We start from the raw sequence: 17,385 nt of genomic DNA on the forward strand, positions 1-17,385 counted from the left end.
GACAATCTGAGTACCGGTAACACAGTTGTTAGCACTGCTGCCTCACAGCGCCAGGGATCCCGGTTCGATTCCAGGCTCGGGTCACTGTCTGTCTGTGTGGAGTCTGCACATTCTCCCTGTGTTTGCATGGGTTTCCTCCGGGTGCTCCGGTTTCCTCCCACAGTCTGAAAGATGTGCTGGTTACGTGCATTGGCCATGCTAAATTCTCCCTCAGTGTACCCAAACAGGCGCATGAGAGTGGCTACTAGGGGATTTTCACAGTAGCTTCACTGCAGTGTTAATGTAAGTCTACTTGTGACACTAATAAATAAACTTTAACTTTAAAAACTAGTGTTGAATTATAAATACATAAGCAGAATAAATAGGAGCAGGAGTGGATTATCAAGGCCCTTGAGCCTGCTCTATCATTCGATGTTACATGGCTGACCTGCCTCATTTCCTCTTTCCCACCCACTCCCCATATCCCTGGATTTCCTGGAGACCAAATATTTGTCTATCTCAGCCTTAAATGAATTAATGATGGAGCAACCACAACCCACTGGGAAAGAGAAATCCAAAGACTCACAACCATTTGAGTGAAGAAGTTTCTCCTCATCTGACCCTTAACATTCCACAAATATAGCTTATTTTTAAAATATCTTCATTATGATTAATTACTGGATTAAAAAATAATTTTTTAAATGTTTGTTATTGATATTTCAGTTTTTACCATGTGTGTCCCAAACTTTATTTTGCTCTCTGTAAAATTCTTAAAAAGTGATTTGATTTGAGTGCTTTTTCACTTCCTGCTTTGCTGACTGTGAGAATTCTTTAATGTGATTGACTGTTTGAACAGCTTGATGACATCGCTACAGCAGGAGGCTGGGAGTCCCCCTCAGACTACACTACAATCAATTGCAGCTTGAGGGAGTTAAAGTTCTCACCACAGCGGTCACCAGTTCCCTCAGCATAGCTTTCTTTGAGGTCACCAGCAAGGCCTTGCTTCACCGCTTGACCACAAAATCTGGGCTGATGTTGCTAACTTGTTGAGATCAGTCAAACAAAATCAAATGTCTATTTTAACAATGACGCACTGATTTATTCCTGTAAATGAAACAGCCTCTTACTTTCTTCTTATTGCAAAGATTGTTGGTTCATTTGGCAAATCACCTTCATCTTACAATCCATCCTTCAAATAAAACAACATTTCTTGAAAGGAATTAAGATTTAATACTCAAATAAAAACCTCAGCACATTTCATGTATTAACAGCTCAGCTTGTCCTCTAATGGAATATGGGCAGAAGTAAAATTTGTCAGCTTGTCTTTATGAATCTTGTTCAAAGATTATTCTGTTTTGTTGAAGAACAAGGTTGCCCAATTCTTGAGAAATAATTCCTCTGAAATTTACTAAGAATTCAAAAGGTCTTGTCTGATGTGTTACATTATTTCCTTGCTTCCAGACAGTCCAATACTACTGTATTGGACTGTCCATAATCTCTCAACTATTTGTTTCTGAAATGATGTGGAGATGCTGGCGTTGGACTGGGGTGGGCGCAGTAAGAAGTCTCACAACACCAGGTTAAAGACCGACAGGTTTATTTGGAATCACAAGCTTTTGGAGCACTGCTCCTTCATCGGGTAAGTCGCCTGATGAAGGAGCAGCACTCGGAAAGCTCATGATTCCAAATAAACCTGTTGGACTTTAACCTGGTGTTGTGAGACTTATTGTTTCTGAAAATAAGTGTTTACGAATAAACCTGTTTAATAATAGCTTGTTATGGTTGATGCCTGTCACATTGATATCTACTTCCTGAAATGGCATGAGGCACACTATCCAGTAACAAGTTTACTATTAAAAGGACTGTTTGCTCTGCATTATACCATTTACCATCTGCTAACGGATTAGATTATATTTCAGATAATTGGGAATGTGTCCAGAATTGTGACCGTTACAAGACCTTGGAATTTTCGAATTTATTTTTCACTTCCAAAAATGATGAAGCTATTGGAAACCAGATTTAAGGAGCTTGGTTAACTGCAAGGATGCAGAAGTTTTGCTACAGATTTTCAATCTAGGAAGTCTATTGACTGGAGCCGTAGCTAAAGTGATTGTCAGATTGAATATTCCATACATGTTCACCAAAATCTTTATAACCGTAACATTCTGAATAAATACTGTATGGCAGTTCTTTCATCACAACATGACAATATTAAGTAGTGTTAACCTCTGTTTAACAACAAAATGATCTGGTAAGTAAATCTGTCCACCATCTGCTGGGTGTATTTTAGACGATTACCACGAGTGACGGGATTAATTTCGAAAAGCTGCTTAAGGAAGATTGGAGGGTGCCTTTGATGAAACATGCAGGCAAAGTAATCTACAGTAACTATCAACTTGTTAAGGGGAAAAGCTTTACTACTAAACCTTCAGACACTTGATCCACAGGGTGATATAAACATAAATGCATTGCTGAGAGCTTTTTTAGATTTCCCTTTTGTTGTAGTATTTTTATGAAACTAATTTGACACACTAACTGCATCCCATAAGAACAAAATTCTGTATTGAAAAACTTAAGAACTGTTCAGCCCAACCAGTGTTGTTTATACTCGACATGTGAAACAGTTCCACTCTAAGTAGATATCTTAAATGTATTTTGAGTATCGTGGTTGGCACATAATTCTTGTAGTTTTTCCTCTGTCATATTTTATTGATAATATCCCCATGCTTGGAAAAAGAGTGCAACCTTTTGTCTTCCTATGAAAGAATTGCTAGCGCTTATAATATATTAAAAATAATTGACCATATGGTTTTTAAAGAAATAATTTTATTGTTCGATTATTTAACTTTGGCTTTTGTTTCCAGCAACGTGCAAAACTTGCTAAATGAGAAAACAACGCAAATAAAAAGAGTAACTTCAGATATAGTAATCAGATTTTGCAGTCATAAGTCACAATCTGTATTTTCTAGATATGTGCCGACTAGCCTTAAAATCAAACTTCTCAAAGTGCCTGTTGATTTCTTTTTCTCAAAATATTTTATTTAAACTTTACACATGACTGATGTTAAATTAACTAGTCTGGAGTTACGAGGATTGACTTTATTCCCTTGAACATTTGTCGCTCTCCAATCCTCTGACAACTCCCCTGTATCTACGGAAGATTGCAAGATTATGGCAACCCCTCCTGTTACCTCCGGCCCAATCTAATTTCATTATGAAGCATGATGAGGCTGGTGAAGTGCAAACTTTCTCCACAAGGAGAAAACTACCTTGAGTTCCATAAATGATTTCCTGAGTGAGCATCATTGCAATTATATGGGCAACATCTCAGCCATTATTTCTGACTATATCCAGTTCTGACAGAGGAAGATGCATTGGGCAGCTTTTGTGGGTGAGAAGGATGGGAATGTGCTCACATCAGTAAGATGGGATACAAACTCACTGAACAGCATTTCAGGCAGAAGACTGTTTCCTGACACTAACCTTTTTATCACTATTATTATCTTAGGGCGGCTGGGTGGCACAGTGGTTAGCACTGCTGCCTCACAGTGCCAATGACCTGGGTTCGATTCCCAGCTTGGATCACTGTCTGTGCAGAGTCTGCATGTTCTCCCCGTGTCGGCGTGGGTTTCCTCCAGATGCTCCGGTTTCCTCCCACAATCTGCAAGATGTGCTGGTTAGGTGCATTGGCCATGCTAAATTCTCCCTCAGTGTACCTGAACAGGTGCTGGAGTGTGGCAGCTAGGGGATTTTCACAGTAGGTTCATTGCAGTGTTGTTGTAAGCCTACTTGTGACACTAATAAATAAACTTTAAACTTGTCTGTAAAACCAATTTCAGGATGAACTGTGATTATGCAAAAGTCACTAATCGCATAAGAATTCCAATGCTCACAATATTTGTCACCCAAATAGGGATGACTCAATGAGTCAGTGACTTTGTCCACCAACTAAATGGTGAAGCAGAATGTTTTCAGATAAATACCAATTAGATGGAAGTATAAAAGATGATCGATTATTGTGTTTCTATTTTGTACAATTTTAAGTTCACCCCATATTCCCAGCTAATGAGAAGCAGTTCACTAAATTTGGAGATGAAATTTTAAGTGCAAGAATGATGAAAGATCAGCAACACTGAGCTACAGCATGGTTTCAGCTATCTAATAGAAGTCTCAATTGTTTGGGACAAATAAATTGATACGACTAAACCATCATACTCAGTACTCTGAATCAGATTACACACTTTTGTATAGTACTGTCTTGGAGTAGTTGGGGCAGATACCAGATTAAAACTAGATGGATGATATGCCTCACCTCTAATAACCTTTCCTTTCCAATGTTTACAATCTGACAGCTCTATCTTTGCTGGTATTCTTAATTGACCAATATGCCAATGCAACCCAAATCAAAGCTGTGTTGAGTCCAACTCTTATGTTGCGAAATTCATGAATCACCGAGGATGCTACAAGAACCACTGTGTTAAATAACAATCCCTGCTGGGTGGAGTTTAGTAAAATTGTTGCCTTTCAATTAAAATCCTCATTCTTGACTGGCTACCCAATTATCACACCAAACTTTTTACTGAGATATTTTTCGGCTTTCTTTTCTCTGTTCCTGTATCAAATGACTTAATATCCAAAATAATTTCAATCTCCATCTCAACTCCTCATGCTGTTCCCTCTGAGTTCATGACCCTCCTATCCTCTGTTAATCTCTCCCTCTTGTATAACTATTCTACCCATATTCGTGGCTGTCCCTCTGACCTTCCCATCCCATGTGGCCTTGCTTCTCCCATTGTGTCATTCACAGATAAGGCCATCTCTGACCACAAAATTGTATTGTTCACCAAATTCCACTCCCACCACCCCCCCCCCCCCCCTCTCAAATAATTTCCCCCAAAGCCTAGTAGGTCATCAACATCATGCCTGCATTCAATGTAGAAATTTCTCTGTCCATCTTTTCCTAATGCAGGAATGTCAAGGAGAGGCAGAGACTGGAAATGACCTCATCCAAAGTGAAGTGATGCTGGAGATCTGTGGAGTCTCAGCATGCCTGGCTGTGGGAGGTGGGGTGATGCTGGTGGCAGAATTAAATGATGTGGAGATGCCGGCATTGGATTGGGGTAAACACAGTAAGAAGTTTAACAACACCAGGTTAAAGTCCAACAGGTTTATTTGGTAGCAAAAGCTTGTGTGGCTTTTGCTACCAAATAAACCTGTTGGACTTTAACCTGGTGTTGTTAAACTTCTTACTGGGCAGAATTAAATATCAGACACCCACATGGCACAAAACACTCAAATCACATTGACTTGATGTCAACAGCCACTTAATCATTCTGCACACTGACCATATTTAACTTTAAGCATTTACCTTGACAGCACTTGTATATTTTGCCTTTCTTGGATAAGTGGTCCAAGTTACTCATGACCTTGAGGACTTATCAGAGGAGCTCATTCACTCGAAGGATGCGCCATCACGGGATTTATAAAATTGTAAGAAATAGACCTGGGGTAGACCATTTACTACTTTGAGCCTGCTCCGCCATTCAATAAGATGGCAGTTGAGCTTCTATCTCAGTTACACTTTCCCATGCTGTCCCCATATTCTGATGTCCTTAGACCTATTGATGTCTAACTTGAACATGCATACAATTTATCTGCATCAGATCCATTCTTATTCCATTGAAGTTATCTTATTGTGCATTGTTCCTTGTCCTTTCCATGGCCAGCCTAAATCTTATGATACAATGATCACTGTTCACTAAATAAAGAACAAAGAAAATTACAGCACAGGAACAGGCCCTTTGGCCCTCCAAACCTGCACCGACCATGCTGCCCAACTGAACTAAAACCCCCTACTCTTCCGGGGACCATATCCCTCTATTCCCATCCTATTCATGTATTTGTCAAGACGTCCCTTAAAAGTCACTACTGTACCTGCAATCTATTGATACTTGATCTGGTTGGCACACCTCATTTCCAAAAACCTGGACTGGTGCCTTTTTTCTCGTTGGAACGGACACACTGCTGCAGAACATTTTCTTGAACACAGTCAACAAATTCTTGCCCCTCTCCGACCCCGTCTCTGCCCTTTACACACTGCCACTCCAGTCTATATTTGGATAATAAAGTTCAAAAAGCTATTCTATAAAATTGTAAGTCTGTAATTTCTTTGTAAATTAGTTCCTCTGCATCTTTTCCCCACGTTGGTGGCTTATAGAATACACTGATCAATGAAAATTCCACTTTTTTCATTCCTTAGCTCAGACTAAATAGATATTGTTCTTGACTCTTGGATCATGTTCTCCAACACTGCAATGCTGTCCTTAATCAATATTGCTATCCCTCCTCCTTTCCCAACTTCCCTGGACACTGCATCCAGGACTATTTAATACCCACTGCTGTCCTTTGAGCCAGGTCTCTCTTCTTACCACAACATAATATTTCCACATGGAGTGCTGCCCATACACCACTCATTAAAGAAGATGCTCTGTAATCCTAACTTGAACTTTATTACTTTCCCTCTTATCCACCTACTATTTCCTACTCTGGTGCTATCCACGCCTCCTAATTTCATTTTGGTATGCACCCCTAATATTACCTCCTGGTTCTCACACCACTGCCAAGTTAATTCAAATCCGCCCCAGCAAATTGTTCCACAAGGAAATTGGTCCCTGCTCTGTTTAGATACAGTAAGAAGTCTCACAACACCAGATTAAAGTCCAACGGGTTTATTTGGAATCGCGAGTTTTCGGAGCGCTGCTCCTTCATCAGGTGAGTGGAGGTGGGTTCACAAACAATGCATATATAGGCAAAGGCACAATTGCAAGATAATTACAGATTGGAATGTGAAGAATGGTTAAATTGTGAGCATTTCCAGGTACAGTGTGCGTGGAGATACACCACATTCGGCCTGTACAGGTCCCATTTCCCCAAGTGCTGGTCCCAGTGTCCCAAGAATCTAAACCCTCCTGCAGCATCTTTTTAGCTACATATTCATCTGTTTTATCCTCCTATTTCTATATTAATTCCCACGTGGCATTGGGAATAATTGAAGATTGCTACTTTTGAGGTCCTGTTCCCTTATTTCCTACCTAATTCCCTAAATTCTGACTGCAAAATCTATCTTGCTATCTCTGTAGTCGGTACCCACGTGGACCACTTTTACTTTGTGACATATAATGCAATTTTATTTTAGCATTTTCTATTTTGCTAAATAAAATCTTGACATTAATGATTTGACCATCTCGCGGTTGCCAAATGACTTTGCCCTGGTTAATTTATACCGCGTTCACCCTGTCTGGCTGTGTCTGTGCACAGAGCCGATTCCTGCCGGATATTCCCAGCACAGTTTCAGATCGTCTGACTGCGAGAGGATCAGGAGGCTGTCCCGGGGCGGAGAACTCACAGGAGCGAGAGGCGGACAGCAGGATCCCCGGCAGGAAGCAGGGAGGGAGAGCGAATATTCAACATTTCAAAGGAATTGCAGCGGGCACTCAGCTACCACAAGGACGCAATGTCCCATCTGACCGGCATTCCAGGTACTGGGACAAAAATGCACACCTTGTAACTTTAAACTCACTGTGTAGAAAATAAGGTGAAATCTGTTGCCATTCTTTAAATCTGCGTCGCCATGATGAAAAAATATAAATCTATTTTTAAAGTGGCTTTCACACAATTATTAATGAACGTGGAATTTTGAAAAGTCATGTTTTGTGGAATATTTTTATTAAACCAATATGTTATGAAGAAGCGTTATATAGACTTTGGCAACGCCTGCAGATGGAAATCTCTTAAGGTCTCTTATGATTGCTTATCATGCTAATTATAACACGCACCATTTAGTTTCCATATACACTATAATGCTGCAAGATCTACCTCCAGAACAACAGACCCTCAGAATTGTTGCGGAGTCTCTCGGTGATGTTTAATAGTTATTAATATAGAATGTTAAAAGATGTTTTGGACTGCAAAATTCATTTTAACTATTCTGTACAATATCACTTTAATGTACAAAAATGTGTAGGTTAAGTTGATTGGCCATGGTAAATTGCCCCTTAGTGTCAGCGTACTAGCAGGGTAAATACGTGAGGTTACGGGGATAGGGCCTGGGTGGGATTGTTGTCGATGGGCCGAATGGCCTCTTTGCACTGTAGGGATTCTATTCTATGATTCTAATGTAAATTTAATCCAAAATTGCAGTAGCCAACCACCCCAAAATAAATTTACTTAAATTACAACACAAGTTTTAGTGGTTAAGAATGGCCAATATTTTTTTAACGTTTTTGAAGGAGACAGACTAAAGTTCATCTAACCCTGGTAGTCTAATTCTAAATTCTACCATCCAGATAGTCGCCTGATACATCAGTAAGGGAGTTGTTGACACATCAAGGCATTTTTATGGTTTCTTAAGATTATACATTCCACTATAGTTAGTTGTATTTTATTTGACAACAGCGAATTCAATACAATGTTAAAACTAAATTGATCCGCAGTGTCATCAATTATTCTGATCTTGAGTATTAAAATTGATAACATTTTTATAGTTGCACTTATTTAGAAGAGATGAGGGAAAGAGAATATGGGACAAAGGGGGGGGGGGGGGATGTATAAGAGTGCAAAGGCAGGGCAACAGGGCTCTGGGTAGTTGAAGGTCTGGAGGAGTTGGGGTCTGGAGGAATTGGGGAGAGTGAAGACTTGAAGAGATTAGATCACCAGTTGTTCGAGTTTAGTGAACCCTACTTCTTGTTCTGTGTCCCAATACCACTGCACCTCCTTAGCAATGAGCTTGCATAATGGTTCACACTCCAATGACAAATTAGACAAATATTCTATTAAATAGTTTGTGAATCCAGCAAATTGTTGTGCTGCTTTCATATCTGTTGGTCGCTGCTATAGTTCTCACCTGGTCAGGATCCGAGCCAAGACCTTTTGCTGTCAATACATGTCGATGTACTTGACTTCAGACATTTATAGTTATAAATGTTTCTTGTTCAGCTTCAGATTCACCTGGTGAGTTCCCTCCCACAGGTGTGGGACCATGGTCATTTGTTGCTTCTTCCATTATGTCTTCACATCCATAGACTAGCACATCAACTGCTTCCATTCAGATCACTGACTATCTCATGCTGTTTGTGTTGATGTTCTTCTGGAGCTAATGAAGTGCCAAACGACATGTGCAACCATCTGTATCTCCCAACAGGCATCCAGAATCTGGATAGAAAGCTGCTGCTTTGATCCAGTTTCACTTCCAGTAACCATCTTTCACATCTAGGATAGTGAATTTCATTGCCTTGGCAAGTTGTGGCAAAATTCCTTTGATGGTTGGTAAGGTGTAGTGAGATCTCTTCAGAGCTTTATTTAGATCCTTTGGGTTGAAGTGTCCTCACAGCTCTCCAGGTGCTTCGCTGCTACCAAGCTGCTAATCCAGTCTGCAGGAACTGCCACTTTCTTGATTTACTCCCCTCTTTTCCAACTCTTCAATCTTGTTTTTTAGGCTTGACTTGAGTGGAGCTGGAACTCTTTTCAGCAGATGCTGAATTGGTCGCGCACTCTCATCTATTTCCACATGATATGATAAACATCCAAACCCTGTAAACACGTCTCTATGTTCCTCTAGGATCTGCTCAGCAGTCAATGGTTTTGTTTGCTGTGCCAAGCTGTAAATCTCTGGCCTGCCTAGGGTTACCAGTTCAAGATTTAGACTTGCTCCAGCTGAGATGAATGGCTGTTGCATACCGCTTATGATCTGGAACTCAAGATCTTTAATCTTACCATTGCATTGGGCTCTCAGACTAATTTGTACATGAGTATCCCGCCATCATGTAACCTCAATCTTACACTCTAGGGCTTCATTTTTAGATCACCATGTTGACCCAATTTGCCAGTGTCCATCTGACATTTCTTGTTCACTTGATGCTGTCCACCGTGGTCATCATGCAACAGTCACAAACCATTTATCACCTATAGACTTGAGGGAATCAACCAGTTGTATGGCAGGTAGATCTCCATCAGACTCTGTTGCTGATATCTCTCCTATGGCCATCTGTATAGGCTTGTTTTGCTTCTTTCTAGCCAAATACTGGTGTGCAAAATGATTTGGTTCCCTTGCAGTCAAATCACTGCTTTCCCCATGCTGGGCAATCCTTCTTTTCCTTTGTATGATGTCCTTCGCAGTATTTGCATCCTGCCCTTTGTCCAGGATTATTCTGATCTTTCGGCCCAGAATGTGTTTCAGCAGGTTCGAAGGCCGAATGGTCTACTCTTGCTTCTAATTTCTATAATGAATCTCCTTGTCTGTTCTGTCACATGTGGGCTATAGCTGACACTTCACAACCTCCACGTTTCTGCACATGTCTGTCATTTTCTTGAGAGTAAGCTTCCCCTCTCTCAGTAGATTTGCTCTCACTGTTAGATCTCGTGAGACAATTCTATTTTTAATTGGATCACGTTTTAAGTTGCCCAAATTCACATGATTCTATGAGCTGTGTTAATGCAATCACATACTCTCTGATGGACTTTTTTTCATCTTGAGCCCTAATGTTGAACACATACCATTCAAAAATTGTGTTCACTTGGAGTTCAAAGCGCACCTTCGAGGCTTTTAAAATTTCTGGAGTCTGTTTTTTTCTGTTCTTCGGATAGATTTAGGGTGGAATGCAATTTGTAGCAATCTCTCCCCAGAAGTATTAAAAGTGTTGTTATTCATATCAGCTCTGGCTTGTTAACTAAATCTGTTGCAATCCTGTAGTTTTGTCATTATAAGTTGAAAAATTGCCAGTTCTGCTACACATCCCCTTTCATTTCAACAGGAACATTTAACAGCTGTTTTTTTTTCTCTCACCTAGTATTTTACTTGCCACCTTCAGCTTGTGTTAGCTTTCTCTTATCTCTTTCCTTTGTGCAAGTTGGAACATTTCAGTGTTCCTCTTTCAGTAGCTGTAGCTTCTCTTCCTGCTTTTCAAAACTCAATCTCTGCTCAACTCTTGGCACCGTGTTATGAGTTGAAAGACTACAGTCTTTCTAGTGTAATGTCTTTATTGAACTAAATGTAATGTGGTTGTCCCCAGACATTCCCTCATGGCAGAGATCACATGACCATGGCAGGACATTTAGTAATGATTGCATCTCAAAACACAAGTATCCCCCTTCCATTGCGAAAAATAGAGACAACCTAACAGGAGGTTTGTACTGAGGACAGATGAGATAAAATTTGGTTAGAAAGGTGCCTTGGCCTATCCTGAACCTGTTTAGACAGGATCGCTTTTGTTGTGGTAGTTCAAAGCCTACCAGTTGACAGACAAGATTTGTCATAAGGAATTTATTATTGACTTCCCACGTTTCCCATTCCTTGATCAGATGGACATATCTGCTCATGTGTCTTGCTCAAGAAGGTTGTTCTTAAGAGGCACCAAGATGAAAGGTGTGTAGTGGGTGAATTGAACAGATCTTCAGGGAATGGTAAGTAAGATGAAATGTGGATGGTTTCAACCAGCTTCTGGGTTTGGTCAGTTGGAAGATGTGTGAGGGAGTGATGTTTGCAAGGACAGGAAGCCAGAAGAGGGGTGTTGAGCGGATCATTCCAGTTATGATGTGCAGTGTCTTGTTGAGTGTCCACAAGATATGTGCGTGATGGTCTTTGCCAGACACATGCAAAGCGCTCTGTTGCAGAATTTGATAGGGAAAATGCTGACGTTTGGAGTGTTGTGGCAGAAGCGCCCCATGTAGGTTCCACAAGCTTGGCCAGTAGATTGATGGTAGGTTTGAGAGAAAAGCCAAGATGGATTAGCATGCTGCTCATTAGTACTGGAATAATCCCATTTCAACAGGCCCTTTTTGAACTCTGCAGGAAAAAAGCAAGGGTTGTTACCTATGGTATTAATATCTGTTCTTGGCCTGTTGTATTTCTATTTATTTTTTCAAAGACATTATGGAAAGAAACAGGCGTAAGTAGTGCCATATTTACTCATATAAAAGTCGACCCCATGCCTTTTGGCCAAATAAAATGTAATTTTTCAAATAGACCATGTAAATATTGATTTTAGTATTTCAGGGATCAAACTGAGGTTATTAATGGCCCTGGAGGTTATTAATGGCCCTGGCAGTTACTATGGTTCATTAATTTAAAGGCACGTGTGGGAACCTTTGGATTTTCCTCCATTAATTCTAGTGGTAACCCACCAACTAATTGACAAAACTGTGTACCCCATGACCTATCACTATGCCTTTGAGAAGATGGGGGGGGCACGGTGGCACAGTGGTTAGCACTGCTTTCTCACAGTGCCAGGGATCCAGGTTCAATTGCAGACTCGGGTAACTGTCTGTGTAGAGTTTGCACATTCTCCCCATATCTGAGTGGACTTCCTTCGGGTGCTCTGATTTCCTCCCACACACCCAAGATATGCAGGTTAGGTGGATTGGCCATGCTAAATTACCTCTTAGTGTCAGAGGGATGCAGGGTAAATATGTGGGGTTACGGGGATAGGGCCTGGGTTGGATTGTTGTCGGTGCAGGCTTGATGGGCCGAATGGCCTACTTGTGCACTACAGGGTATCTATGATTCTATGAATAACATGTAGCTCACTTTAAACTGGAGGGAAAAAAAAGGCAAAATGAGTTGAGGAGCATTGGCAAAATGATCATATTATCACCCCTGGAGCCACCTGATGCCATGCCCTTCATGAAACAAAGATGATACTTCAGAATTCAAGGCCAGATTCTTGGAAAGGCGCACTTTAGTTCTCATCAGGAAACAAATGCTTCACAGCAGTTACCACATGAATTCCGACAATAAAATCAACAAATTGCACCATTTTGTCATCCAGCATTGAGGTAAGAATGTGTATTGATTGGCCTGCATTGGAAATATTGCTGAAACACCAATGACCTCTGGCATGGCAGCCAACAGCATGTTACCAAGATTGGTGGAACGAAAGGTCCTTGTAAAGATGTCTGGTCACAAGAAGATGCAGTTCACACTGGTTCCATCTTATATGGTGGCAGATGACGTAAAAACAAAAGCTGATGGTGATATTCAAGCTCAAAGCTCTTTCCAAAGGGCAACTTCACCATGTTCGTGAGAAAGGCTGGAAGAATGAAGATGGTTGCAGGATATGGATCAAAGAAATGTGGAATTTGTGACCAGGAGGACTACGCAAGGAGAAAGGTTTGCTCATGGGGGACATGTTCAAATCCCACCTTGCTGATGATGAGATCCATGATGTGAGATCATACAGCACCGACATGGCAGTTACTCCTGGTGATCTTACACAAGTGTGGATCAACCCTCAGATTGTGGATAAATAAACCTCTCAAAGAAAGTATCTGAAAAATGTGGAACAATTGGATGTTGGAAGGCAAAAAAGTATTCACTAAAGGCGGAAATATGTGAACACCCTCTCCAGCAACATTGTGAGAAGTCTCACAAAACCAGGTTAAAGTCCTATAGGTTTATTTGGAATCTTCCATCCCAGTCCAATGCTGGCAACTCCACATCATGGCTACCAGCAACATTGTGCCATTGGTCTTAGACAGGTGGAAGGTACTTGATCCCAATATTGTCAAAAAACTACTTCTAAAATGTGGAGTATCGAATATGCTCAACGGTGCCAAAGGTGGTTACTTGGAGAGTGATGATGCTGAGGTTATTGGTATCACCGATGATGATGATGTTGAGAAGGATCCATATGTTATCAAACCAGGCTATTGAGATAAATTGTTCAGTGATTTAGATAGCGATGAATGTGATTTTGAAGAGTTTCAATGTGAAGTGATGTAGTTAATTTATTATGGTGTGAATTTATATTGTTCTGGATGAAATGTTAGTAGTTTATATTATAATACAAGAGAGAATTAATATGAATTCTCGAGTGTTGTTGGTTTTTATTTTATTCCATTGCAATAATATCTTTTTGGCCCTATATCAAGCACGCATGTCAATTCCTCAAAAGCATTACCCACGTAAAAATCCCCTGACTTTTGGCCTAAAAAACTGGTCTCAAAAGTTCGACTGTTACACAAGCTAAGGATTAGGGGAGGTGCTGGCCTAGTGGTATTATCACTAGACTATTAATTCAGAAACTCAGCTAATGTTGGGATTCAAACCCGGGTTTGAATCCCAACGTGGCAGATGGTGGAATTTGAATTCAATAAAAAATATCTGGAATTAAGAATCTAATGACGACCATGAAACCATTGTCAGTTGTCGTAAAAACCCATCTGGTTCACTAATATCCTTTAGGGAAGGAAATCTCCTATCCTTACCTGGTCTGGCCTACATGTGACCGCAGAGCCACAGCAATGTGGTTGACTCTCAACTGCCCTCCAAGGGCAACTGGGGATGGGCAATAAATGCTGGCCAGCCCATGTCCCATGAATGAATTTTTAAAAAAATGTTATGGAAAAGCTAATATTATAACAGTACTTCTTTTCAGAATTTCCAGCATAAGTATGGGGCAGCACGGTGGCACAGTGGTTAGCACTGCTGCCTCACAGCACTAGGGACCCGGGTTCGTTTCCTGGCTTGGGTCACTGTCTGTGTGGTGTTTGCACATTCTCCCTGTGTCTGTGTGGGTTTCCTCCAGGTGCTCCGGTTTCCTCCCACAGTCTCAAGATGTCCAGGTTAGGTGGAGTGGCCAGCTTAATGGCTGTATTTTAGGGAGAAAATGTGCATCATGTGATGGTTTTTTGAGCTCTGTAATCTCATTGGTTCAGGTTAAAATGATTATGGTTGTCACCGTGAGCTGAACTACTTCCTTCAAGTTTTACTCATTAATAACAACTAATTACTAAACTATTTTCCCAATATGGGTTTATTTATTTATACGGCCTTTTCTGAACTTCAGAAGCAATAGGGAAAAGTCTGAGTGGTTAGCACTGCTGCCTCACAGCGCCAGGGGCCCAGGTTCAATTCCGGCCTTGGGTGACTCTGTGTGGAGTTTGCACTTTCTCCACGTGTCTGTGTGGGTTTCCTCTGGGTGCTCCGGTTTCCTTCCACAGTCCAATAATGTGCAGGTTAGGTTGACTGGCCATGCTAAATTGCCCCTTAGTGTCAAGAGGGTTAGCAGGGTAAATGTGTGGGGTTATGCGGATAGGGCAGGGGGTGGGGTGTTGGTGCAGGCTTGATGGGCCAAATGGCCTCCTTCTGGACTGTAGGGATTCTATGATCTATGATTTGACCTATCTGATTTATGCATGTACTCCTGTGAAATTGTTAACCTTGTATATAAATTGCATTCCTTGACCATAACTAACTAGGTTCTGGCAGATACATTCTATTTTTGTTTTTCTTTTAACACAGCTTCAGAAGAGTTAAAGGATATCTTTGCCAGAGCCAGGAATGGAGAATTCTGTGTTTTGAAAATTGTGATTGAAAACGGTATGTTGGTGGAGATTTAGACTTCTGAATTTAGAGAGTGCTGTTGCAAAAAGAGTAACACATCTGTTGTTTATAATATGACCTAGAGTAACTTATTCAATTGACAGCCCTACAGAAGTGTGTCTGTTACAATTTCTGTTATGTATAGTAACTTGAATATTGCTGAAAAGAGACATGTTTCTGAAGCTACAGTCATCAGGACAAATACAAGAATGCCAAATTTCAAATGATTACAATTTATAATGCAGGAAAAAAGGGGTGCTGATTGGAAAATTTACTCTGGTTCAGGCATTGCCATGGAAAAAGCAAAGGGGAATTATACGTCCTCCAAGCCTACGACTAAGGCAAAAAAAGATGAATGTATTTTTCTGCTATTATCTCCATGGCAATGCCTCAGTCAATCAGATTTGGCTTGCAAACCAATCAGCACCCCTTTTCCCCTGCAGTATAAATTGTTGTGATGGTTTGAAATTTGGCATTCTTGCATTCGTCCTGATGAGTGCAAGATGAAAAGCTTCAGCAGCATGCCTCTATTTTCAGCAATATCCAAGGTCTATGCTAAGTAACTCCCTATCACCCGACTCTGAGTAATTACACCACCGATGAATACGATGGGCTGGAAATTCCTAAAATTCAATTGCATTGAAATTACAGCAAATTTCATGCCGGTTTCTGCATTGATCTTGCAAACAGAAATTTCTGCAAATATTTCCTGTAGTGTTTACCTATTTCGGAGCATAAGAACCGGTGTCAGATCAGCCCAGGTGCAGCTTTAACACCAGGGTAAATATTATTGAGATGCTACCTTCTCACTCTCAGAGCTTCTTGCTCCTCTGCTATTCTCTATCTTTCATTATTCAATCAACAAAAAGAGAAGAGGATCATAGACAGTGGTGGTAGCAATGGAAAATATTCTTTACGGAGTGTAAAAGAGTTAGAGAACTGCCATTAGAAATCAAAAGATGCTGAAGGACAGGTTAATAAAGCTTCTGTCTATCTGTCTATGGCAGAGTATCTAACCATGTTACAATACAAAGTGAACTTAGACACTGTATTCATTGTACTGTATTTCTATGCAACATGAAAATATTGTAATCAATACTGCACATCTGTACATTACACCACTTCTCTTGCCCAAGGGAGCTGTACATTTATATGCATACACAATGCTCTCTCCCTGCAGTCAAAATTTAAATGTTTAAAATTAAACACTTCGGTCAAAGTGGCCACATTTTATAGGCACCCACATTAATGAAATACCCTGCAACAAGTCTAAGGGCCCCTTGTTTATTTATTTAAACCCACTGTGCACCATGCTCCGGGGCAGCACGATGGCACAGTGGTTAGCACCCGCCAGGTATCCGGGTTCGATTCTGGCCTCAGGTGACTGTCTGTGCGGAGTCTGCAGGTTCTCCCCATGTCTGCGTGGGTTTCCTCTCAGGTGCTCCAGTTTCCTCCCACAGTCCAAAGATGTATAGGTTAGATGGATTGGCCATGCTAAATTGCCCCTTTGTGTCAGGGTGATTAGCAGGGTAAATAGGTAGGGTTATGGAGATAGGACCTGGCTGGGATTGTTGTCGGTGATGGCTTGATGTGCCAAATAGCCTCTTCCTGCCCAGTAGGGACTCTGATCTCACCTTCCTACATGCTCCAGGGCAGACACTGCCTTGGGATTTAAGCTACCATTATGGGGGCTCTGCAAGGGAACATTAGCAGTGATGCTAATTTAATATCAGAACGTCTTCAGATTCTCATGTGTTAAAGCATTTTCATAAATATGCAAAAGCTCCTGTCTTATTATGTAAGAATATAGATGTCATGATATTGCAATCTGGATATTTTTGCCTTGTATTTTCCTGCATCATGCATATGTAACATTATGCTGTAGATCATGATTCTCATATTAATTATGGAAGTGTAGTTTTTTTTAAAAAGTTATAATTTGCATAGCCAACAACTGATGTGATATTTGCAGGCCTATTCTCTGATGATATAAGTGAAAGTATAAGTACAAATGAAGACAGGCCATAAAT

The 17,385-nt window shown here is 40.7% G+C and overlaps 2 protein-coding genes across 2 annotated transcripts in view; one reads left to right on the plus strand and one right to left on the minus strand.

Annotated features, from left to right (window-relative positions):
* The window catches only part of irak3 (interleukin-1 receptor-associated kinase 3), a 333,490-nt gene that overhangs the window by 270,168 nt on the left and 45,937 nt on the right, over positions 1-17,385 (minus strand). The gene's annotated exons all lie outside the window — the stretch shown is intronic.
* Positions 7,370-17,385, plus strand: part of LOC144498557 (twinfilin-1-like) — a 28,073-nt gene continuing 18,057 nt past the window's right edge. The window contains exons 1-2 of the mRNA XM_078219839.1: positions 7,370-7,517; positions 15,275-15,352. Of these exons, the coding sequence (XP_078075965.1) occupies positions 7,493-7,517; positions 15,275-15,352 (103 nt within the window). The 5' untranslated portion in view covers positions 7,370-7,492. The remainder of the gene's footprint in view (positions 7,518-15,274; positions 15,353-17,385) is intronic.

This window comes from Mustelus asterias, chromosome 9 (genome assembly GCF_964213995.1).
Source record: "Mustelus asterias chromosome 9, sMusAst1.hap1.1, whole genome shotgun sequence".
In the NCBI taxonomy this organism is placed as follows: Eukaryota; Metazoa; Chordata; class Chondrichthyes; order Carcharhiniformes; family Triakidae; genus Mustelus; species Mustelus asterias.